The sequence below is a fragment of the Lutjanus erythropterus genome, chromosome 12, assembly GCF_056507025.1.
Source record: "Lutjanus erythropterus isolate fLutEry1 chromosome 12, fLutEry1.hap2, whole genome shotgun sequence".
Lineage (NCBI taxonomy): Eukaryota > Metazoa > Chordata > Actinopteri > Lutjaniformes > Lutjanidae > Lutjanus > Lutjanus erythropterus.
In genome coordinates, this window is record NC_139328.1 from 16,629,711 (window position 1) to 16,652,618 (window position 22,908).

The following is a 22,908-nucleotide window of genomic DNA, read 5'->3' on the forward strand; positions in this document are numbered from 1 at the left end:
TAAGGGATTTCTGACCAGTAGTGTTTGTTTTATGTTCCTGGGACAAGAAGAGGTCTAGTGACAGCCTTGCTATTGCCATATTTGTGTGAATAATTGCATTTAAAGGATTGAACCAAGAACAAACAGTTAGCTTTGGTCCCTATTTGGAACATTTTATAGAAGCTCTATGAGAGACCTGTGAGATATCGATGGAAGATATGTAAACACAGCTTATCAGTTAATGCTTTTATAACTCTGTTATCTGATCTGAAGTGCTTCTGTTATATTGACAATGAGCCACATTTAGAGCAATAAATCCTGATAAGTGGTTAAAACTATACCCAGCCATCATAAAACTAACAGTAACATGAACCTTAATGACAGTTAATAATCACATTGTACTGTTGTAATATATTTCAAATCATAGACTTCTTTTGTTCAGACTGTCATCAGTCCATTAAAACACATTTTTCCAAATGATTCTTATTGAGAACACACTACCCAATCAAAATAAAATTTCCAGTGGCTCACCTGTGGGTCATGATCCAGTCTCTGTGAATGACTGCCTTTAAGGACCAGTGTGTCGGACAGAACCTGATCTTTTGATTTACACATTTAAATTCCTAACTTTACAAATCAGATGTTGGAAATGGAAACATTGGCACTGGGAAAAAGTTTTTGAAGGGTCCTGGGGGGGCTGGAGCCTATCCCAGCTGGCATTGGGCAAGAGGCGGGGTTCACCCTGGACAAGTCACCAGTTCATCACAGGCTGACACACAGAGACAGAAAACCATTCACACTCACATTCACACCTATGGACAATTTAGTATAACCAGTTAACCTATTATGCTGCACGTCTTTGGACTGTGGGAGGAAGCCGGATGCTGATACCAATATTAAGGAGTAAAGAAATTCTCAATTTTCACTTGTATATTTTGATAATATACTGTGAAAAATACTGTCTATTTAAAAAGGTATTAATCCTGTTAAAAAAAGTTTTCATACTGGCACTTATTAGATAATATATATGTTGATATAGAATGGTACAGCTGTGATTGGCCAGTATCGGGCTGATAATATTGACTGTCCATCTGTCCAGCGCTTTTTTGTTTGTTTGTTTGTTTGTTTGTTTGTTTGTTTGTTTCTCCAAGTGGAAAACAGGAGTTTCCGAGCAGCACCTGAAAGCAGCACCAGGCTCATCTCCACCTCCCAGGTAAGACAGACAGACACGCCCTCACCTGGAGGACAACACACAGGTAAAAGTAAAAAAAAAACTGGGTCCACCGGTTTCAGTGTTGTAGCTATATTAAACCTCAAGTCACAAGGACCTGTGGAAAGTCTGTGATCTCCAGTCTGTTGTTTTTCCTTTTTTTTCCTTTTTTTCAGGGAGGATCTTAAACTTCACGGGCTAGTGAGTGAAAACAACCGACTGTATCAACACAGAGAAACAGAAACTGACTGCGGACGGAAACATCTCGATCAATCAGTACTAACGTCGGTTCACAACAACTGACATCAAAGCAATAACCCAACACTAAACAAGGACTGACATAAAGCAGACAATGGTGAGTTAACGTCTAAAGTCGTCTTTTAAAAACGTTTGTGTCGAGACCTTCAGACAGACTTGTCATGAACGTTAGCGTTAGTTAGCTGTTAAAAGTGTCGGTTAACGTGCGCGCGTGTGTGAATGCGTACGTTAATGACGATGTTTGTTCGACAGGAGCGATACGAAAACTTGGATTTGGATTTGGAGTGTGATGGAGGAGGCGTAGCCGTGAGTACACGTTGTCTTGCACTGTCTTTAATGTAACTTAAGCTAATGTTAGCATTTAAAGGATTGAACAGTTGGGATTTACAGATTTTCTCTTTGGTAAAGTCAGTTAAAGTCTTGTCATGGAGAGGTTTACTGACCTGACCTCAATCGCTGCAGCTGAAACCCTCACTCACAAATACGTAGTTTAGTGCAGTCCATAATTATCAACGTATTTCCTGTTGTTTTTAGTTTCAGCTTTAATTTGACTTTACATTAAAGTAACTGTAGCCCTGCCATCATGGCCGGATTAACCTACCAGATTGCTCCAGGGCAAAAATGTGCCACTGGGCCCCCTTTACCCCCCCCAACACCAAAGTACCCATGACGCCATGAATATAATGAAGCACAAAGCTAGAAGAGTGAGGGTCAAGTTTCAGGACTCAAAGGGATAGTTCCTATTATTTGAAGCAGGGTTGTATAATAGTCAGTGTATGAAGTAGGTAGCAGTAGGTCCACCCTCAGTATGGAGAAGCAGCAGGAGTACTCATACAATGTCAGCCCACCCGATTTCCCCACGAGACTCCAGGTTTCTTTCTCAGAGTCACAATTTTTCTGTATTTCTCTTGATTTCTGGTGAATTTTTACAGTTTCTTTTGTGAAAGGGGCACATTTCTTAAGAGCAGCCTAATTAATATACCTTTAGAAAACTATGTACATTGTAAAACTTTAATTTTCTGTGTTATTGTAATTAAATTTGAATAGGATATAATAATGCTAAGTAAGGCAAAATGCTTTGGTCCCATACTTAATATTTTGTTTTTTTGTATTTTTTTTTTAAATGTTGGAGTGCAGAGCCAAAACATTGAAATGTGTGTCATATAGCATGTAGTCTATTTGTCTGTGTGATTTTCCAAATGGTCAGGGAAAAGACAAAATACATGGGTACTTAGTTTGTTGAAATATAACTTGTTTCAGTGCTAATGCTTTGTATTATGTATCTTCATTTACTTGTTTCCTGGAAGTTTCCTGAAAAACAATTTAATTTGGCACTTAACTTACTCATTTAATTGATCTGATTCTATTATGTTGAGTTTATAGGCAGATGTTGATTTATTTACCTCCTTATCATTAGAAAAGGCTTTAAAATGTAAACAGAAATTAAAAACAGAGCCCACACTTCACTGTGGTTTTCCTTTTTTTTTTTTATTCAGTCTGTTGGTAATGAATGGCTCAGTGTCTTTTTATGTGATTCTTTATCAGGCAGATAAGTGTGATCATTAATTTTCTCAGAGCTAGAAACATCACAATCACTCTAAATTTACTGTCATCAAGGTTTCAAGTCCAGACATGAAACCAGCTTCAAGTTCAGACTTGAAATCTGGACGTGAAGCTGGGCTGTGAGATGTGAACCAGTAAATGCATCGTGTCAGCTATTGAAGTCATGAGTGAATTGTCAGTCATTTGCAGCATCTTTTCATGTTTAGCCTCCACATAGAACCAGATTCTTGCTGCTGACACACAGGTCGTGGCGGTGAATGTTAACCTTCTGTTACATTCTGAATGAGGCTGATATGTCTCTACTGAAACCACAGTAGAGATTAGTGTTTTCATCCTTTGTATGTTTATATGCATATTAGGTCCTAAATTGCTTTTCTCTTTTTTGCTCCTCATTCAGCAAAAAGCAGCTTTATTTGGTGGGATGTTCAAAAGATCCGCCAAGTCTACAGAACCATCTGTCCAAGCACAGGTGATTGTATTAACTTTCCTTATTTTAAATCTAGAACTTAACGTCTAATTAATTTAATCATGAAAAGCTAATATTGAATATTAGTAACTGACATTGAATGTTAAATACAGTATTTAAGATGTTTCCTCACACACGTTTTGTTGATATGTACAGCAACAAAATTATTATTATTTTGTAAAATAGACATGTACAATGCAGATATGAGACTTATAACCAATTTATGGATTTATACTATTTGATTCTGCATCTACTCACACAGGTTTTGTGTTGACTTTACAGGACAGTTTATCAGCCAGCAGTGAACTTTCAAAGAGCAGTGATAGTCTGACTGACAACAGCACCAAGGTGATGCTCAGGAAACATTTCTGTAAATTGTTTGTTGTGTTAGGTTTTATTTTTCTATTTCTGATCATCAGTAACTAATGTTAATAATAATAATAAGAATATATCATTGTGTTATAAATACATTAAGAAACAATGTTTTTATAGCATGTAGATGCACTTATTTATTCATATTTCAGGAGAAAGGAGGCGTGTTTAAAGGAATGTTTAAGAAGACAACCAAAGCTGCCAAAGAGGGCCAGCAGCAGGTTTGTAGTGACTGTCTTGAACTTACTGTGCTCTTTATGACCTAAGGCATCAGTTGGTACCAACTATGTCATACAAGCAAGAAATTAGAATTTATTTATACACCTGTCAGCAAAAATGGGAAAAAGTTTTAAAAAAAAAAGTATATAAATAATTAAGTTTGTTAAAATATATGTTCCTCTGGTTGTGTAGAACTCTATGTTTAAGACTATACTTTTTTTTTTTAATCTTTTGTAGGACACCCTCTCAATACTAAATCCTGAACTGTCTGCCAGTAGTGACAGCTTGACAGACAACAAGTCATCAAAGGTGAGTTTAATTTCTGCTTTGTGACAATTTTAGCTTTCCCACACAAAACTTCATCATGATAGTCTTTGAAACTAAACCTTCCTTCATCAAAACCTGTAAACCTTCCTCTGACGTTTTCTCTGTAGGAAAAATCAGGTGTGTTGGGCGGAATACTGAAACGACCTAAACCAGGACATGTCCGTACACCTTCACAGGTGAAACACAATCTTCTATCATATGTCAGAGATAAATCCTCTGAAGAGTACAGTGATCATCTGAAATGTAAAAAGTTGTGTTGTATTATTTAACTATGAGGCTCATTGATGATTGTGTGTTTCAGGATCTTTTGGACAACGAGCTCACAGCCAGTAATGACAGTCTGTCTGAAAACAGCACAACTAAAGTGAGTCTCATCAGCCAAGTATTTTTTTAAATGCAGTAGTTGTCCAAAAGTCCAAGAAAGATAAAAAGTAAAAAATCAGTACTGTAGTGAACAAAATAAATAAGATAACTAACAGATGTCACTAGTTAACATTAAGGAAGAGGAACTTACACACTCATGTGCAAAGGGAGGAATCACAAGTGGTGCCACAAAATATCATATTTCCCCTTCGTGCTACAATATTTGCTCATAGTTTATCTGGACAATTTTTTGCACTTCATCATTCACTTGCTGTATGTTAGGAGGAGGTGTGATGACGGGGAGAATACATCACTTCCTGTGCAAAAGAAGATGTTTCTCTGGACAGAAGCCTCCTGTACCTAAAACATTACTGGGTTATACAAAGTTGGTATTTAAGAGTTAAAATCATATTTACATCATATGAAAAGTTGCTGTTTTTTTAAACATTGATTTTACCCTAAAAGAAGACTGAGTTTTTCCTGTTAACTAGTGATATATGTCGGTGATTCTGGACATTAACCTTCTGTAGGAGTGTAGACCTTGACTCAGTGGATGCTGAATTTGGAAAGGGTGTGTTTGTGTTTTTGTGGGAGTTTGAAAGCGTGAACTGAACCTGCATGCATCAGCAATCTGTTGGCCAGTGTGTGAAGCACTAAATCCCTGCCTGTTCATCTGACAGCTGCATCAGTTCAAAATACAACACAACTGGTTTTATTTTATTTTATTTTATTTTAAATAACACAAACTATAAATAATTATTATGTGACTTTTTTCCAGGAGGCAGGAGGGATGTTCAGTGGGATGTTTAAAAAAAAGCCTTTTGGAGCGAGGACACAGTCTCAGGTGAGAGTTGTGGATCTCACTTTTATCTGTGTTACATTATTATGAGATGATGATAATATGTAGGGGATGTTTGTTTCTTTGCTTCAGGAGGATTTATCTGCACCCAGTGAGCTCTCAGGCAGCACAGACAATCTGTCTGTGAGCAGCAACACTAAGGTGAGTTTTAGCCAGCCACCTTCATCAAACAAATCTAAAGTGTCTCCTTGATATCCTTGATATTCAGCTACTGTGACTGTTCCTGCTCATGCTAATTAAAATGGTTAAGTTTAACCTTCTTTCTCCTGTTCTTTGTTAAAAAATAGGTCATTAGAAATTAGCAATGATTATTGATATTGACTAAAATTGAACATTTTATTTTTCAGCTGTATCAACCAGCTGTAGTTGCAATATGAGTCATCATTTTTAGTGGGAATGGTAATTTTTAAATTTCATTTTCACTGAGAAAATATAAAAACGATGATGATGTGATTTTTTTTTCTGTGGCCTGCACAAAGCAAGCATTTTCCCTTGCATGTGGAGAATATGATTTGTAGGTCAGGGCTTCTCTATTGCATCACAATGCTTCATTAATAATGGCATGTTGTGACACATTTGACCTTTATCAAAAAATTGCAATTAATTGCTCAGTCCTACTTTTTACTCCACTACACAAGGTAGCTGTAGTTACAGTGCAGTGTAAATATGGATACAATAACTCTACTGCAGCCAACTACTTAATATTCCTCCACCACTGGACATCATATCCTTTTACAAGGCTGAGCGTGGGCAGTTTCATTGAGCTGTGGGATAATGTGACTGTACCTCAATGCTGTTTGTATGTGCATGCAGAATTTGGAAGATGTGTGTTTCTTTTTTTGTTTTTGTGTGTTTTGGGATGGGCATGAGTTAAACCTGCATGCATCAGCATTTGAGAGGAGAGCCCAGACTGCTGTGTGCCTGCATATCCATCTGACATCTGAAACCAGACCAACACTTTGCTAAAGTCCTCCATTATTGGCAAATTTTCACAAAAACATTTTCATGCGATGTTTTTCCAGGAGACAGTGGGAATGTTCAGTGGGATGTTTAAAAAAAAGCCCTTTGGAGCGAGGACACAATCTCAGGTGAGAATAGTGAATCTCACTTTTATCTGTGTTACATTATTAGGACATGATGATAATAATCATTAGGGAATGTCATGTCTTCAGGAGGATTTATGTGCACCCAGTGAGCTCTCAGGCAGCACAGACTACCTGTCTACGAACAGCAATGCTAAGGTGAGGTTGTGAGGGCAGAGGAATACTTTACTAAACTCATCCATTGTGGGCAAAATTTCTCAAACCATTTCCATTTAACTTTTGCTCCAGGAGGCAGGAGGGATTTTCAGCGGGATGTTTAAAAAATCCCCCAAGCCTTTGGGAGCGAGGACTGAATCTCAGGTGAGAGTCAAGTTTTGCAGCAGCTTATTTATCTTGCCATCAAACCATGTTACTCTAAATTATTAGAATAATATACATTTAAATTTGTTTCTCACCTTCAGGATGATTTGTCTGCACCCAGCGAGCTCTCAGGCAGCAACGACAACCTTTCTGAGAATAACAACACTAAGGTGAGGCCACCTCAATCCTCAACTGACACCATATTGTAAGATGAAACATAACAGCAAATGTAGTGATATTAAGCATTGGGTTCTAATTATTTTCTCAGGAGAAAGGAGGAATCTTTAGTGGTGTGTTCAGAAAAAAAGTTCCCAGATCTCAGTTTCAGGTAAGATGGCCAAGTTTGTCAGTGGCAGGTTTTCACTTCACAAAGTTAATATCCTGTTTGAGAGATATTTTTGTTTTCTAAAAAGTCCTAACGTGACATTAAACAAGAGTGAAAAAGTTCATTCATTTATCAATCCATCTGTTCATTTTGATTTTCAGTTTTGCTGCATGGTTGAGTTCTTAAAGCCACTGATGCCAGGTTTCCACTGCATGGCACAACTCAACTTGCTCCTTTTTGGTTTTTCAGTGTTAAAAATTGTGGATAGTACCTGGTACTTGGTACTGGTATCACCTCTTGGTGTGATCTAGGTCGAGGTTCCAAGCAAGCTGAGCTGATACTAAACAGAAGTGAAAACACTGCAGATCACTGAGAGAGAGAATGATCACTAGAATCAATACTTTACATGGACATCCAGCTCGCCACCAGCAGTTTCTTTATTCACCAAACCAAAGATTTTTTAAATGGCAGTTCATAAAGCCACATTGCAGCCAGTAGAGAAAGTGCAGTGATTCCTCTGTTTGGTTGCAGATGAAAGGATCTCAAAAGGAAAGTCCTTTTTTCCCTCTTGCTTTTTGATGCCAGTTTTCTCTCATTTCTGACCTGCTCACTAATACTTACTACCAGTGTGTTTTGAACCAGTGCCTGCTACCATTTTATAAAACGAACATTGGATATAGGATATTTTACTTCAAAATAAAACACTTGAGCGTCTTTATTCATCTTGGTTGTTACGTTCTGACTGTATCCTTCTGTTTAGGATGATTTGCCTGTAGAAGGTGAACTCTCTGCCAGCAGCGACAGCCTCATAGAGAAATCCTCAAAGGTAAGAGATGAAGCTTACTGCAGATTAGTTTTTGTCTTTTGGGTTTCACTTGAACCTGCACTACATCAACATCAGCAGAAAATCCAGCAAATATAATCAGTTTGTAACCTTACTGCTTTGGATTCTCTGTCAGCACATAACACTGTTGGTCATGGTCTTAATTAACTCTAGCCAACCAAGTATTAATTAATGGCATGTTGGTAACATGTATTGTGATGTTACAGGATAAAGAAAAGACTGGTGACTCAAATGAGAACGCCTCTACTACAGAGAAGCCCAAAGCCAAACAAGTGGGTTCTTATGCCAGAGTAAATGCATCTCTTCTCTGCTGCTTTAAAACAGTTTGGACATCATGGTCCCACCCCTTTTTACTCTGTGCTCCAACAGCTGAACAAGCCTTGAACCTCGGTCAGCTTTTTCCTTTGATATGCTGTGTGCTCGGCTGTGCTATGTTGAAAATAAAAAAAAAATTAAATTAAAAAACTGAATATAATAGTTCAGCTAAGTTTTAAAAAAGTAAGTCAACAACAAGCTTTGCACCTGAGAGTACTGGAGCACAGAGCAAAAAGGAGCGAGTTTTAGGAAGGTTTAGTTGGCTCAAAGAAATTTTGTGATGCAAAGGCATGGACTGGGGCCTTTTTTGTTGTAAGTGGACTGTAACAATGTCCTTGTCTTATTTCAGAATGGTTTCAGTGCGATGATGAAAAGCACATTCTACACTGACAAACAGGTAAGAAGTGGTGCACTCTATTCTTGACGTTTTCTGCATGTCACCATGCATCGTCACCGTCATCTTTTCCTTCAACCTCCCCTGAAATTGAATGGTCTCTCTGGCAGAAAGATGACGTGCTATTGTTACGATTATCTACCACTGTTTATATTTTACAATAAATGTTGTCTCAATGTGCAGGACAAGAACTCTGACTCTGACAGTGAGGAAATAATGGACAATGGAGAGGGCCAGCCCAGTCACAAACAGGTTTGTAAAGATTTTATCTCCCAGTTTCAATCCCCAGTTTATTTCTGTATGTTTCTTACTGTATTTTTGCTCTTTTTATTTTGTTTCCTATTTAGAGTAAGCTTACTGAGGCAATGACAAAGCTGAATCCCTTTCGATCTGCAAACAAAGTAAGGAAGGTTTAGATTATGCTCAAAAAATATTTAATGTTTCTTTTGATAAATGGATACATTAAAATAAAACTATTCCTCATCTTTTATGGGTCTTTCATAAAATAATGATTTCTTTCTTCTCTCTGCAGCATGAAAAGCAGGCAGCCTCTGATGATGATGAGGATCCACCTGTGAGCAGCGAGAAGTCATCAGGCAACAAACAGGTGCTTTGATGTTTACTTGTTCCTGTTTCTCTGTGTTATTTTGTAAGTATGGTGTCATATTTCTGACATTTAACTGTCTTTTTATTCAGCACAGATATGACGCATTGAGGAATAGAACAGCCTCTATATCTTGTTTGGCTGTTATCAATCGAGGGGGGTGCTTGACACTTCCTGGTGTTGAATGCCAGTTGTGTATGTTTGTGTGCATGGGTGAGGCTTTTTGGGAAGTATTCTACCCACAGGCTCACTCTGCAGTCCAGCTTTACTTGTCTTGCCTGGTCTTGTTGAGATCACCATACCTAAAATCTTTCAGTTCACAAGGAACAACTTCAAATATCTGTAATCAGCTTGTCTTACAGGATTTTTTTTTTTACACAGACCAAGTAAAATTGTTTTAATACAAGTTCTGTGTAATAATTGTCTCCACCCAGCCCCAGATGACAACCTCTAACTCAGACTTGGCTAACCCCAGACTGTGTTTGTAATGTGCAAACATGATGACTATCCAAAATTTCTTGCCATTAGATTAGATCTTAGATCTTGCCATTACATTACATTTCTCCTCTTCAGTTTGTTGTTACTTAACGGCTGACATATACCCAATACCAAAATCTCGGCAGGACTGTTAGCTAATATTGGCCAATATATTATCCAGGCCAATATATTGGTATAAATTAGAACCCAATGGGTCAAGTGGCTGACAAAGCAAATACAAATCTAAAATGATGTGTCCATGTCCCACCCTCTCAGAGCACCGTGGGTGGAGCCATGTCCAAACTGAATATATTCCGCTCTGCAAACAAAGTAACTACGCTGTTGATTGTGTTTGGTCATGGTGGCGGCGTCAGTGAGATAGTTATTGTAGCGGTGATGGGACTGTAATAATGGTGATGGTGATGTTTGTTCATTTAAGTGAAGAGTAATGAGCTTCAAGTGATGCACACTTTTAAAGGACCATAGCAGTGATTTAGCATGTTGTTAACTACAGATTACATATACATTACACCACATATAACCATTTTACAAACAATATGAATGTGATTTAGACTTTAGGGTGTATTTTTACGACCAAGTTAGACAACCATTGTTTTCCATTTATTTTTGTACAATATGAAAATCACTAAAACTTAAAAAAAATGATAGTATTGGGCCACCAACACCAAGGATTTAAAAAATATAGCTTAAGTGGATGGAGAAGTCCATAACTATAAAGCTGTGGTCCAGACTCCACCATTCACCTGAGTTAGAACAATTTTAGAACTATATTTTTTATAGTTATAGTATCCCTTTTATGACCACTGTTATGAAAAATTAAAATACATAGGGCATGATTTTTAGTTAATCTTGCAAAAGAACTGGTATGGTCCTCTAAAGGGTAACTTTGGTATTTTTCACTTAGTTACTTAGACACAAAAAAATCAATCAGCTCCCCACAAAAACATGGAAAAATATGGTCGAGGTTGAAAAATACTGAAGTTATCCTTCAGTCGCTGCAGAAGTGACCAGATTTTGGTTGATGAGGATTAGTTACTAATAATCACTGTCCTTTGTTCCTTCGTTTAGAAAGACACTGAAGACACAGAGACGCTCAAAGAGGATGAGAAACAAGATGAAGAGAAGCTGAAAGTGGTCAGTCTATTTTTCGCATCACACATGAGTCATCAGTGACCGGACGCACAGCTGATCAACTTCTGTCAAAAATACCCTCTGTCCTCATGCTTCTCCTCTTCCATACTTTCACCACATCCTCCTCTTCCTTTTCACCTCCCTTTAGATTCTCCTTGTTCATTGTCAAGCCTCTCTGTCCTCCTGTGCCACCACACTGTGTGACTGTGTGTGTGTGTGTGTGTGTGTGTGTGTGTGTGTGTGTGTGTCCTTGTCAGGTCAAAAGCAACATGATCCAGCGAGAGAAAAAAGAAAGAAGTGAAACGCCCTTGGTCCCCCCGAGACCAACTGAAGAGGTTCGCAAGCAGTTGAATGCAACTGTCATTTAGTGACATGTTGTCCAAGTGATACTATTCTTACTTCGGCTCTGTCTGGTAAATTGAGTTATTAAAGCTGTGATCTCTCTACAGGAGATGAAGAGCATGTCCACATACAAGAAAGTAAAACCAAGAGGAACTGAGGAAAATCAGGTACGGTTGGCATTTATCAGTTATACTAAGGAATGTGTGGGTTGTCTACATATCGCTCAGTGTCGGTACACAGTATGGAAAAGTATGGATTTTGATTTTAGTAAACAGTGCACAGGTGGCCACAATGTTAAAATACAAGTTTTCCTAGTAGGAGTGGCTTGGCAATTCTAAATATAAAGCCTGGTAGCTGAAGGATTTCAATGGAAAAAGAAAGCTAGATGTCAGATGTAGCCTAGAAAATCTAACAGGAGATCTGGAAATTTGAAATTGGAGAAATATGGAATTTTAAATTTAAAATGTATAGGAACCCTGATTTCTGCTTTCTCAGAGTTCAAATATATTTGAATATATGTGTTAGAAGGCAAGTTAAATCAGTTAATGACTGTATTTCAGTAAGCAAGCAGAAAGCCTCAACATTGCATACTGTGCTTTCTGACATGGTTTGTAGACATGGAAAGGTACAGTATCAGCAGAGTGTCGCTTTCTTATACGTTGTCCTCTGCGGGATAACAAGGACATGTTTTCCAGAGAGAAAAAAACTCCTGTAGTTCCTGCCAGACTGTCAGAGGAGGCAGTTTAAGCTTGTGGTGTTTTAGCTATTTGCTGGAGCAGATGTGGGGCAGATGTGTGCCAGTGTGTGCTGAATTATTAGCTCCGTGCTTAAAGAAACTGCTCTGGTTTAATTGCAGGAGCTGGACAAAGCAGCGAGACGTGATCAGCAAAAGCACAAGAGCCACCATCAGGTACTTACACATAGATACAATGTGGTTGTTATTCTAGTGGATTAGTTTGCTGATATTTCTGACCAGTATTGGCTGTTTGTGAAATATTAGATATCAGTTATTGGATATAATTAAGGTTTCTTTATGACCACAGCTACAAAGAATATACTAAGCCAGAAAATAATTTAGACTTAAAGCCCCCTTCAGTCAAAACTAGTTTGGCCGTCAGTCATGTTGAAACATGCAGCTTATTCAACCTGAGACATTCAGCGCACACTGAAAATGGACTTTTCTGTGAAGAAGGAGACATCCTGTGTCTCTGATATTGAAAAAAAACATATCAGAGACTATTATATTATTATTATTATTATATTATTATTACATTCATTATTACTATTATTGTCTTAAAAAATGTCTGGAAGGGATCTAAAAATATCTCTTAATTATTTAAAAGCTGTTTCAAGTTATTTCCACCTTAAAAGAAATACAATTCTGAAGAACCACGAACAGTTGTAATTTTTAAATTTGTCAGATTTGTAGACTGAATACTGGCATCACTACAACAATATCAACAATAATAATACCATTTGAATAATTTGAATGATATCACAGTTCCACAAGCCTTTATCATTAAAACTTTGCAGACAAAAACACAGGCACACCTTTCATCACATATCAGTGCGCACATGTAGAAAACACTTTGCTCAATCATACTGTAAGATTAGCTAAAATCTAATAAGTTTAATTTTCTGCAGAACCAATCAGATGATGAAGGCCTCAAAGAAGATGAATCTGCTGAAGCCAAAGAGGATGATGAAAAAACAGTAAGTTTAACTCTTCACCACTGACAATCAAACTGTATCAATCACTAATGCTCAGTATTGGCCTTAAGCTCAGATAATTGATTGTTACACACAATTGTTATAGAGACTGACTGATTGACCTCTATAGTGTGTATGTGCATTTGTGAGTCTAAAAATTTTGTTAGTTTTCTAAATTGTATAATATATATATATATATATATATATATATATGGTTCGTATTTGCTGCTATGCGAAGATGAAAACAAACACAAACAGTATTAGCTGCAGGCATTCTGTTAGTTCCTGTTTCTGTCTTGTCGGTTCTTTCATGCCAGAGCCATTCAAATGACATGTGGTTACTGCCAATCCATGTGGTTTGCAAATAGTTATTAGTCACAAGATAACTGAACACCTTAACATACAGTTTTCCCACTTGTGTTTTTCCTTAATTAGCTTGTCAGGTTGTTAAAACAATCTTTACTAAATACTGTCTGACAGTAATATCATGTTGTCCTAAGAAGAGGAAGAGGTCTTTAACCCATTTCCTTCAGGTCCATTATTATTTGTTGGTTGATTAAACAGTTCTTGGTTTGATTTTTACAATTTCATCAGGAACCAATTTCTGTATCTTTCTCAGAATAACACTGAAATACTGATTTTCCTTTTTAGACAAAAGTCAAGAAACCTAAGAGACACAATCCCTTCATGCCTCGGATCAAGGTAAAACGTGCAAACTTGTTTCCTCCCATGTGGACAATACCTGTGTCTTTCAGCCCACCAAGTACATCCACACTGGATTCGCTGAGCTGTTCATATCATTGAGAACAACACGTAGTCACATATTTTGCATCCTGTCTTTACAATTTTGATTTTTTTTATTTTTATTTTTTGCCAAGACAGTGGGTCTGTATTACTGTGTTGTTTGTTCAGCAGACAATGTGTTTCTGCGTGTCACTGAACTGGAGAAACTAGAATTTGAGTCGATCGATCTAAGCTGTTGTTATCCTACATGTCACGGTCCTGTGCTACACACCACATCCACCTATTTCAGGCATCCAGTACTAGATGAATATTCAATACAGCCCATCAGGAGGAAAAAAAAGTTGATTTCAATGGGTGGAACAAAACTTGTTCCAGTGAATTTCCACACCAACCCACGTAAAATCCAAAGCTTTGACAAAACTGTACTTCCTGTTTCCTATTTGGTGCACAGAGCTCACTTTTTGTTTTAACTCTAACTCTCATTGCCTCCTACAAAATATTCCACAATGCAGTGTATCTCCGTATGACAGATGTGAAAGTTACACTTTTATGAAATTGAAAAATCCAAAATGATGATACTTTATGAATGTCCAAAATCTCAGTTTATTGCTCAATTTACAATCCCAATACCAAAATTTTAGACACTGGGACATAAACACAAACAAAATGCAAAAACTTGCAATTCCTCTATGACCCACTGTCAATTGAAGACAGTAAAAAGATGTGAAATTTTATGTTCCAACTTATCAACTTTATTGTTTTCTGTAAATATGCAGTCATTCTGAATTTGATGCCTGCAGCATGTTCCAAAAAAAGTTGGAACATAAGGATGATTACCACTGTGAAACATCACTTTTTCTTTGAACAACACTGAGTAAGCTTTTTGGAACTGAGGAAACTAACTGCTGAAGTTTTGAAAGTCATTTTTACGTACATGACATGTGCTGAACCGGTGTCTCTGTTGTTGAATTTTGTGCATCAAAATGCACCACACATTTGTAATGGGAGGTTGGCCTGGACTGCAGGCAGGCCAAGTCTAGTAGCTGAACTCTTTTACTATGAAGTCGCGCTGCTTTAACACGTGCAGAATGTGTCTTGGCATTGTCCTGCTGGAATAAGCAGAGACATCCCTGGCAGTCCATATCAGAGTAGCTCGGGCCCCAGAAAAGTCTGCAATGTTTCTGGATGTTGTTGATGTATTCCTTTGTCTTTGCATGGTGGAGTCTTAACTTGCATTTGCAGATGCAGAGATTTCTCTGAATTCTCTGACTCTTTTAAAGACATTATGGATGGTAGATGAAATCACTAAATTGCTTCACTCAACGTTGTCTCTCTTTTGGTTATATGTTCTATACGTAGTTGATAACCTCCTCATTTTTTTTAAAAAGGCCACAGAATGTTAGAATTAAAATTTTATTTTAAATTTGGATTGAGTTCATATGTAATCTTGTGTCATTTTTTTTTGTCCGAGCTACTGATTTATTTCAATGTTATGTTCACACATTGATTGTTGTTCACTTCAGGCTTCATCTGATGATGAAGGGCTGAAAGATGAAGACGATTCTTCATCCAGAGAGGAAAAGAAAGATGAGGAGGACAAAGACAAAACAGAGGAGGTCTTTTAACTAATTTGTTTCTGCTCCAGTTTCCTTGTTGATTAATTGAACAGTTGGTTTAATTATCACAATGATTGTCATCAGGAAACAATTTCTTCATCTTCCACAGAGTAACACTGAATCTTTTCTTTTTAGGCAAAAGTCAAGAAACCTAAGAAACACAATCCCTTCATGCCTCGGGTCAAGGTGACATTCAAACATGTACAAACTTGTTACCTCCAATGTGGACAATATCTGTTTATTTAAACAACACTGCTAAAATGTCTTTCAGCACACTAACTCATCATTGAGGACAACACAATAGTCACATCTTAGTCACACAACACTGCCAAAATGACTTTTAACACACCAACTAACTGCGCTTTGTTATAATGATCACATAATGGTCACATCTTCTGCATCCTTAAATCCTAAAAGAAATCATATGTTTTTACAGTGGACCTGTATCACTCTGTTGCCTGCTCAGCAGACAATGTGTTTCTGCATGCTGCTGAACTGGAGAAAGTTCAATTTGAGTACATGACAGAGTCCTGAAGAGCAACACATCCACCCATTTCAGGCATAGAGTGCTTGACTTAATAGAATAACTATGAATTTTATGATGATGACAAGATGAATGTTGAAAATATGACCTATCAGGACAAAAGTAAATTGATATCAACTGGTGTTAACTGACAAAGCAAAACTTACGCCCATAGAGGATTTTCATTACACCAATCCATGTAAAATCCAAAGCTGTGTCAGATTCCTGTTTGTTGCAAAGTGCATATAATTTATTTTTTGCTCCAAATGTTGGTCTAAAATATATCCACCCCAAAGGAACAAACAAGCAGTGTCTCTATCATGTTGAATACCCCCTGCAAAATGTTCCAAAAGGCAATATTTTTTGTTAGATGTTAAAGTTATACATTTATACCTGTCAGTGATGTGCAAAATGATGATTATTTATGTGTCCAAAATGTCAACTTCCTGCTCAACTTTGATTGATAAACTATCGAGTGTTTTTTTTTTTTTATAGGGGATAGAGAATGAGTAAACAAGGCAATGATTTTATACACAGCACAAGTTTCACATGTAATTTCTTTTTCATGACAGTAGTCATCCTCAGCAGAAATAAACTCAGTGTTACCGCTGATGACTGTAAGATATATTGCAGCAATACAGATGTGTGAGCATAAAGCCTTTTCAGACATGTACTCGTTTAGGTTAATCTAATGGCAATTTAAGGTTATTCTCATGTGTGAATAAGCACCCTGGTCACTTTTAAATGAAAGCCACAACCGCGGCTTTTACAAGTTAGACCAAGTAACATTTCCCAAGCATTTTCAACATGGCACAAGTTTGAATTGAATGTCATCAGATTAACGTAAAGGCTGCAAGAGAATAAGGTTAAACATGCAGAGACAAGAAAAGTGTGACTTGTTCCACTGTTTGAGATCATTGTTGACTATTTTATTTGCAACCTTGTTTTACTTTTATTTCTCCAATGTACTTATTTATTTCATCATGTTCACACTTTGATTCTTGTTCACTTCAGGCTTCATCTGACGATGAAGGGCTGAAAGAAGAAGATGATTCTTCATCCAGAGAGGAAAAGAAAGATGAGGAGGGAAAAGACAAAACAGAGGTGGTGCTTTAACTCATTTCCTGTTGCTCCAGATTTGCTTGTTGACTGATTGAACAGGAACAAATGTTCATTTTACTGAAATTGCTCAGAATTTGACCTCTATCCTGATTTTCTTTTTAGACAAAAGTCAAGAAACCTAAGAAACATAATCCCTTCATGCCTCGGGTCAAGGTAACATTCCAACATGTACAAACCTGTTTCCTCCTGTGTGGACAACATCTGTTTATTTAAATAACACTGCTAAAATGTTTTCAAACACACTAACTCATCAATGAGGACAACACGATAGTCAAATCTTCTGCATCCGTCCATCATACAACAAATTAGTCAGAGGGTTTCTCTGCTACAGTAACTGAAAATATGCAGTCCTGCCATGTTATTTTGGTGAGATTAGTAAGTTAGCATTGCTGAAATTCCAAGTACATTCTACCTCTATGAGCAAACCACTGAACAAGTTAGCTACTGATTCAAGGGAAGATTTTAAAAAAGAAGTTATTATTCCAATTATATTTTGACGTTGGTTGCTTCATAACTCATTTTTGATTTCTTCCGAAAAGATCACTTTTACCTCCAGAACAGGTCTGCCTCTAAGTAAAGGCTTTATAGTCGTTTGGACTGTATTGGACCAATATCAATCCAGAAGCTAAATTTCATGATGCACCCGTTCATGACAACTGGGACATATCATGTTCTCCCAAACTTACCAAAACATTAGAAATTATTACTTCTAACACTCTAATCCCACTTTAAGTTTTTAAATAAATGAAACATATGTAGTTTATAAAATGTTTTGGTCTGCTTTAATTTTTTAAAATTTCTAAATGTTTCCTGTTCCAGAAAACACCCTGGTCCCAGACAAGAATTCACAACTTCAAACAATTAAAATTTATTAACATCCCTCAAAATGTAAAAGTAACAATACCTACCAATAATGTAGGTGTAAAAATGTGCTATTATAATCATCTCTGTTTTTAAACATATTTTTAATGAAAAGGGTGGCCGCTTAAAGTTGTGTCCCAGATTTTCATCACGTCTGTCAGATTTTTACATAAACATGATTTAATTAGACATAAAAAGGGTTAGCTATACCCTGTCTCACTTAAGAAGTTAAAAAAAATGTAGACTGTAAACTTTCTATTTTTTGATGAATGCATTAGATAATATTGCTTTTCAGATGTGTATCAAATATAACATATCAACTCTGTAGCCTTTATAAATCAAAGCTAAATAAGAATTATGGCTTTAAAATGTGTATTTTAATTAGCATCAAGAGCACTCTGAGAACTTAAAAAAAAAAAATTAATGGCTACTCACTATGATTATGCTGTGAAATTAAAAAATGTCATTTTGTCAGCTCCGAAAGACGCCAGTCTTGTCTGATATTCTTATCTTATGGAGTCATGGTGACGTAAATCTCAGTTCTCTTGAATAATTGAAAAAGGTTTTAAAATTAGTACCGTTTTTTAATTTGATTAAAAAAAAATAATAATAATAAAAAAAGCAATTGATCAAAATAAGTCAGTGCCCCACTTGGGTCACCCAGTCAAAAAAGGCTGGACACACCCCTCTTATATTCTGTTGTTTTCATCAAATATATGTTCAGAAGGATTTTTATAAATTAGTTTAAATAAAGAAAAATATCATGGCACACCTAATGTGTGTTCTTTGTGTTATAAATGATTATGTGTCTGACAGAGTTGACAAATTCAAGTTCTCAGCCAGAACAAAAAGGTATTAAATAAAAATTAAATCACTAGTTTGGCCAGTTACAAGGTTTAATAGCCAAGAGTCTGAAATATATGTATAAATATGCATAATAATATATATATAATATATATAAAATATGCATAATGCAGCATAATTGAATAGTAAAAATCAAAACCTTTTAAAAACACAGTTTTGTCTCCATTCTCAAGAATGAGTGAGTGATATTACAAATGCCTTAACTGTGTGTTTGGATGTGTGTGTTTGTGTTTATTGATTTCAGGCCAAACAGAAGCAGACACAGGACGTAGCTGCAGCAGAGGTAAAGAAAATAAAACACTCATCAAACATTTTTCTTTCTTTCATTCACTTCACGTTACATTTAAAGCAACTTTTAACATTTTCCCTCCCAGTCTCTGTGAGTATTTGTGGACAGTATTTGTCCACCACACTGACACGTTGGTGCGTCTTACTCATTGTGGTTCAGAATTACAAAAGGTCTGTTTCAGTCATCTGACTAGGCCTCTGTCTTTTGTTTGCCTACAGGGTGTCCACTCAGCTCCCAACAGAGACTATAATACTCAACATGTGTTGTTGTTGTTTTTTTCTTCTTCTCCTCTCTTGACATGAAACCCACCCCCACACCTTCACACAGTGTTTGTGTCTGCACTTACCATGGAAGATAAGAGGAGTTCAGAATGCAATGTGCCCAGACTTGTTTCTCTGCTTCCTTTTTCAACTTGTCCATGGCAGATTTGCAGCACTTTTTACTTCTGCAAAAACAGCAGAAAAAAAAGTCAGAACCCCCTTTACCATCACTTCCTCCTCTTTATCTGAAATATACAATGTAAAAAGTGAAACTGAGAATATGTGACACTTCATACATTGTTTTGAGTCTTTTTTTTCTCTCACTGACATTCTCTTCAGCTACATGGTGGACCCAGACTTTTACTTTTACCCAGGGAAAAAATCACTTGGTATTGATATATCATTTTTAAGTTGTGTTATTTCTGTTGTTTTAGAATGAAGGTGGAAACAGGTCCTTGTTTGACCAGCTGGAGGACTTACGTATTGACCCAGCACAGCCTCAAGACAGCCAGGTTGGTTTGTGAAGCAAAACATGTCACCATAGTAACAATTTCAATACAATCTGGTGCCACATTATTAACATACATACAACTTATAAATCTAATGGTGTCTTTCAGGATGTGGATCTCATGGAGTGGTGGAAGACAGTGGAGTGTAAGTCACAAATTTTTCACATAGTTTGGCTTTTTTTCACTTTCCCTGCAGTGGGGAAAATTGCAAGTCACCACAAAGTCATAAGCTATGCCGATGTAGGCAACAACAGCAGAGACTAGGAAACTCTTTAATTATTTTGTACCGTGTGCTACTGAATCAACCAGAGAGCGAAACATAACAAGATGTTACAAGCAGAATAGAAATGTTTATTTTTTAATATCAAAATTTTTCAGAAACTCCCATCGCAGCACAACATACGTTCTGTCCCACATTTGGTTTGTTGCGATCTGTTCATTATAGTCAGTGGGTCAGGATTTTTAAATTTTTCAACGTGCTTTCAGCTGAGCTAAAAGTACAAAAGCCCGAACCCGAGTAAGACTGACCCAAACCTGCCTGACCCAGGTTGTGGATCAACCTGTGCATCACTATCATACTTTCCTCAAACTTATATACTATTATTGTAATTCTAAATCTAATGAGACAAGGACAGGATGGGAGACATCAGCCACAGTGTGTACATGCAAAAGTTCAAGCTCACACATTTGTGCACACGGAGCAGAAATGCTCCCTTGTGAGGATGCTTTTCTCTGCACTTGTAAAACGTGCATTTGAATACTGATTTGGACACTGATTACCGTGGCAGCAGTAGAAAGCATTTCAAAGCATTTTGGTCATCCCTACTAAGTTCTTAAAGGAAATCTTAATACTGCAGCGTACAGTTGTATTTTAGACAATAGAGTTTTTCCAACTTTGTTTGCAACAGTTTGGGGAAGACCCTTTCCTGTTTCAACATGACAGTGACCCTGTGCACGAAGCACACAGCTGCCCTGCACAGAGCCCTTTCCTCAACCCCATCAAACACCTCTGGGATAAATAGAAATGCAGACAGTGAACCAGGTTTTATCATCGCAACATCAGTTTTGGATCTCACTGATGCTCTTGTGGCTGAATGAACAAATTCCTGCAGCCAGACTCCAAAGCAGCCTGAAAAAATGTTATAACAGCATATTAATGTTGATGCCTTTGGATTAAGATGTTTCTGTGTCCACATGCTCTTGGCCATGTAATAAATATCTGTCTCTTTATTACTTCCTCAGCTTGGGAGGACACGCCTCAAGATGATGACATGACAGAGAAAGAAGAGGCCAAGTAAGTGAAGGCTCTAATATGTGTTAAAGGGATCGTTCAGATTATTTAAAGCAGGGTTGTATGAGGCACTTACCGATGGTCTCTGTATTACCCACAGCCGATGACAGTCAGCACGTCCACAGTTTGGAGAAGCAGAGAGGAGTCCGAGCACAGATGCTAAGCAGTGTACTGCTGCTGGTACTCCTCTCTGCTCCTCCAAACTGGAGGCATGTCAATGGCCATCTACTATAGTTAAAACACTGACTATGGATAAATACCTCATTCCACCCCACTTTACCATCTGTATCCCTTTAAGATACAGTGGTCCAGGTCTGTGTAATTAATGTTCTTCCCGTTTTCCTCGCAGGGCGTTTGCTGTGACGGCAGAGAAGGTGCAAAAGGGCATCCGTGTCTTCAACAAACTGTTCTCAGAGCGTGCTGAGAGCCTCTGGCAGCACGTGATCGACCTCAACAGCATCGCAGATGGCCTGGACAAGTTCAGCAAGAACACAAAGATTGCTCAAATCACCGGTGGTTCCACTAGCGCCATCGGGGGCGTGGCCACCATCGCCGGCCTTGCTCTGGCACCAGTCACCATGGGAACCTCCTTGATTGTGACGGCGGTGGGATTGGGCGTCGCAACGGCGGGCGGTCTGACATCTGCGGGCGCTGGCATCTCCAACCAGGTGAACAACTCGATGGACCGCAAGAAGGTGGAGAAGATCGTGCAGGATTATCAGGAAAAGATGGTTGACCTCAACAAGTGCCTGAAATTCATCAAGCAGGGTATCGAGAACCTGAAGAAGTTCGACCTGATCAAGATGAAGAAACACGCCTACAACCGGGACTTCCCTGTGCTCAGTACTAGCTTCTACGAGGACGGTGCCATGGCAGGTAAGGCCATCCTCATCAACGCTAACGAGATCATGCGTGTGGTGCAGATCGCCAATGTGGCAGGCAGTACAGCAGCCAGAGCGGTCCAGATTGCCAGCATGGCCACTGGTGTCCTCACCGGACTCTTTGTAGGTATGGACATCTACTTTGTGGCCAAAGACTCCAAAGAACTCAAGAAAGGCGCCAAGTCAGAGTTCGCTGCCAAAATCAGGGAGGTGGCGACGCAGCTGCACGAGGGTCTGGTAGAGCTAAACGCCATCCGAGAGGAGCTGCAGTCCACCACGCCAGAAAACACAGCCAGTGAAACAGCTGCTATGGACAGTGACAAGAAGGAGAAAGATGACAAATATGACAGTTCAGAGGAGGATGAAATCGACCGTATTAAAAAAGCCATTAAACAGGACATAGAGAACAGAGAATATGTTTGACAGGAACTGGAAAAGGCCTGAAACTCTGCTTCATTATTCTTGTTTCAACTGGAAGATTCAAGCATTGTTCGTTTCCCAGCTTCCCCACAAAACATGTAGTGGCTCAAAACTCCAGCATACTTATGCTTTGTTTGCACATAAGAGGTGGTTGGTGCCATTTTCCTAAAAACTACATTCAAAAGCGAAGAGACTTCACTTGTGCTTTCTGTAACTTATGAACTCTTTTATGAACCTTTTGAATCTTAACAGCATTTACAGTACTGGGAGTAGCTGAGGTTTTGTGGTTGAGTAACATATCTGCTTCTCTGCAAAGCTGTGGAACCACCATGCTGTCTTGTGAGAA

At 37.9% G+C, this 22,908-nt stretch overlaps 1 protein-coding gene across 1 annotated transcript; it reads left to right on the forward strand.

The window, feature by feature from the left end:
* The first annotated feature begins 1,297 nt into the window (after window positions 1-1,297).
* On the forward strand, window positions 1,298-22,908 carry apol1 (apolipoprotein L, 1). The gene is made up of 37 exons (XM_084732850.1): window positions 1,298-1,544; window positions 1,700-1,753; window positions 3,408-3,479; window positions 3,759-3,824; window positions 4,001-4,069; window positions 4,305-4,376; window positions 4,502-4,570; window positions 4,696-4,758; window positions 5,536-5,601; window positions 5,689-5,757; window positions 6,639-6,704; window positions 6,789-6,857; window positions 6,948-7,019; window positions 7,121-7,189; window positions 7,288-7,347; window positions 8,105-8,170; window positions 8,395-8,460; window positions 8,853-8,900; window positions 9,081-9,149; window positions 9,245-9,298; window positions 9,430-9,504; window positions 10,255-10,308; window positions 11,068-11,133; window positions 11,388-11,465; window positions 11,580-11,639; window positions 12,329-12,382; window positions 13,117-13,185; window positions 13,834-13,884; window positions 15,450-15,542; window positions 15,678-15,728; window positions 17,080-17,169; window positions 17,290-17,340; window positions 19,157-19,195; window positions 19,896-19,973; window positions 20,079-20,115; window positions 21,213-21,264; window positions 21,611-22,908. The coding sequence occupies exons 1-37, from the start codon at window positions 1,542-1,544 to the stop codon at window positions 22,563-22,565; spliced, it is 3,195 nt and encodes a 1,064-aa protein (XP_084588976.1). The 5' UTR covers window positions 1,298-1,541; the 3' UTR covers window positions 22,566-22,908.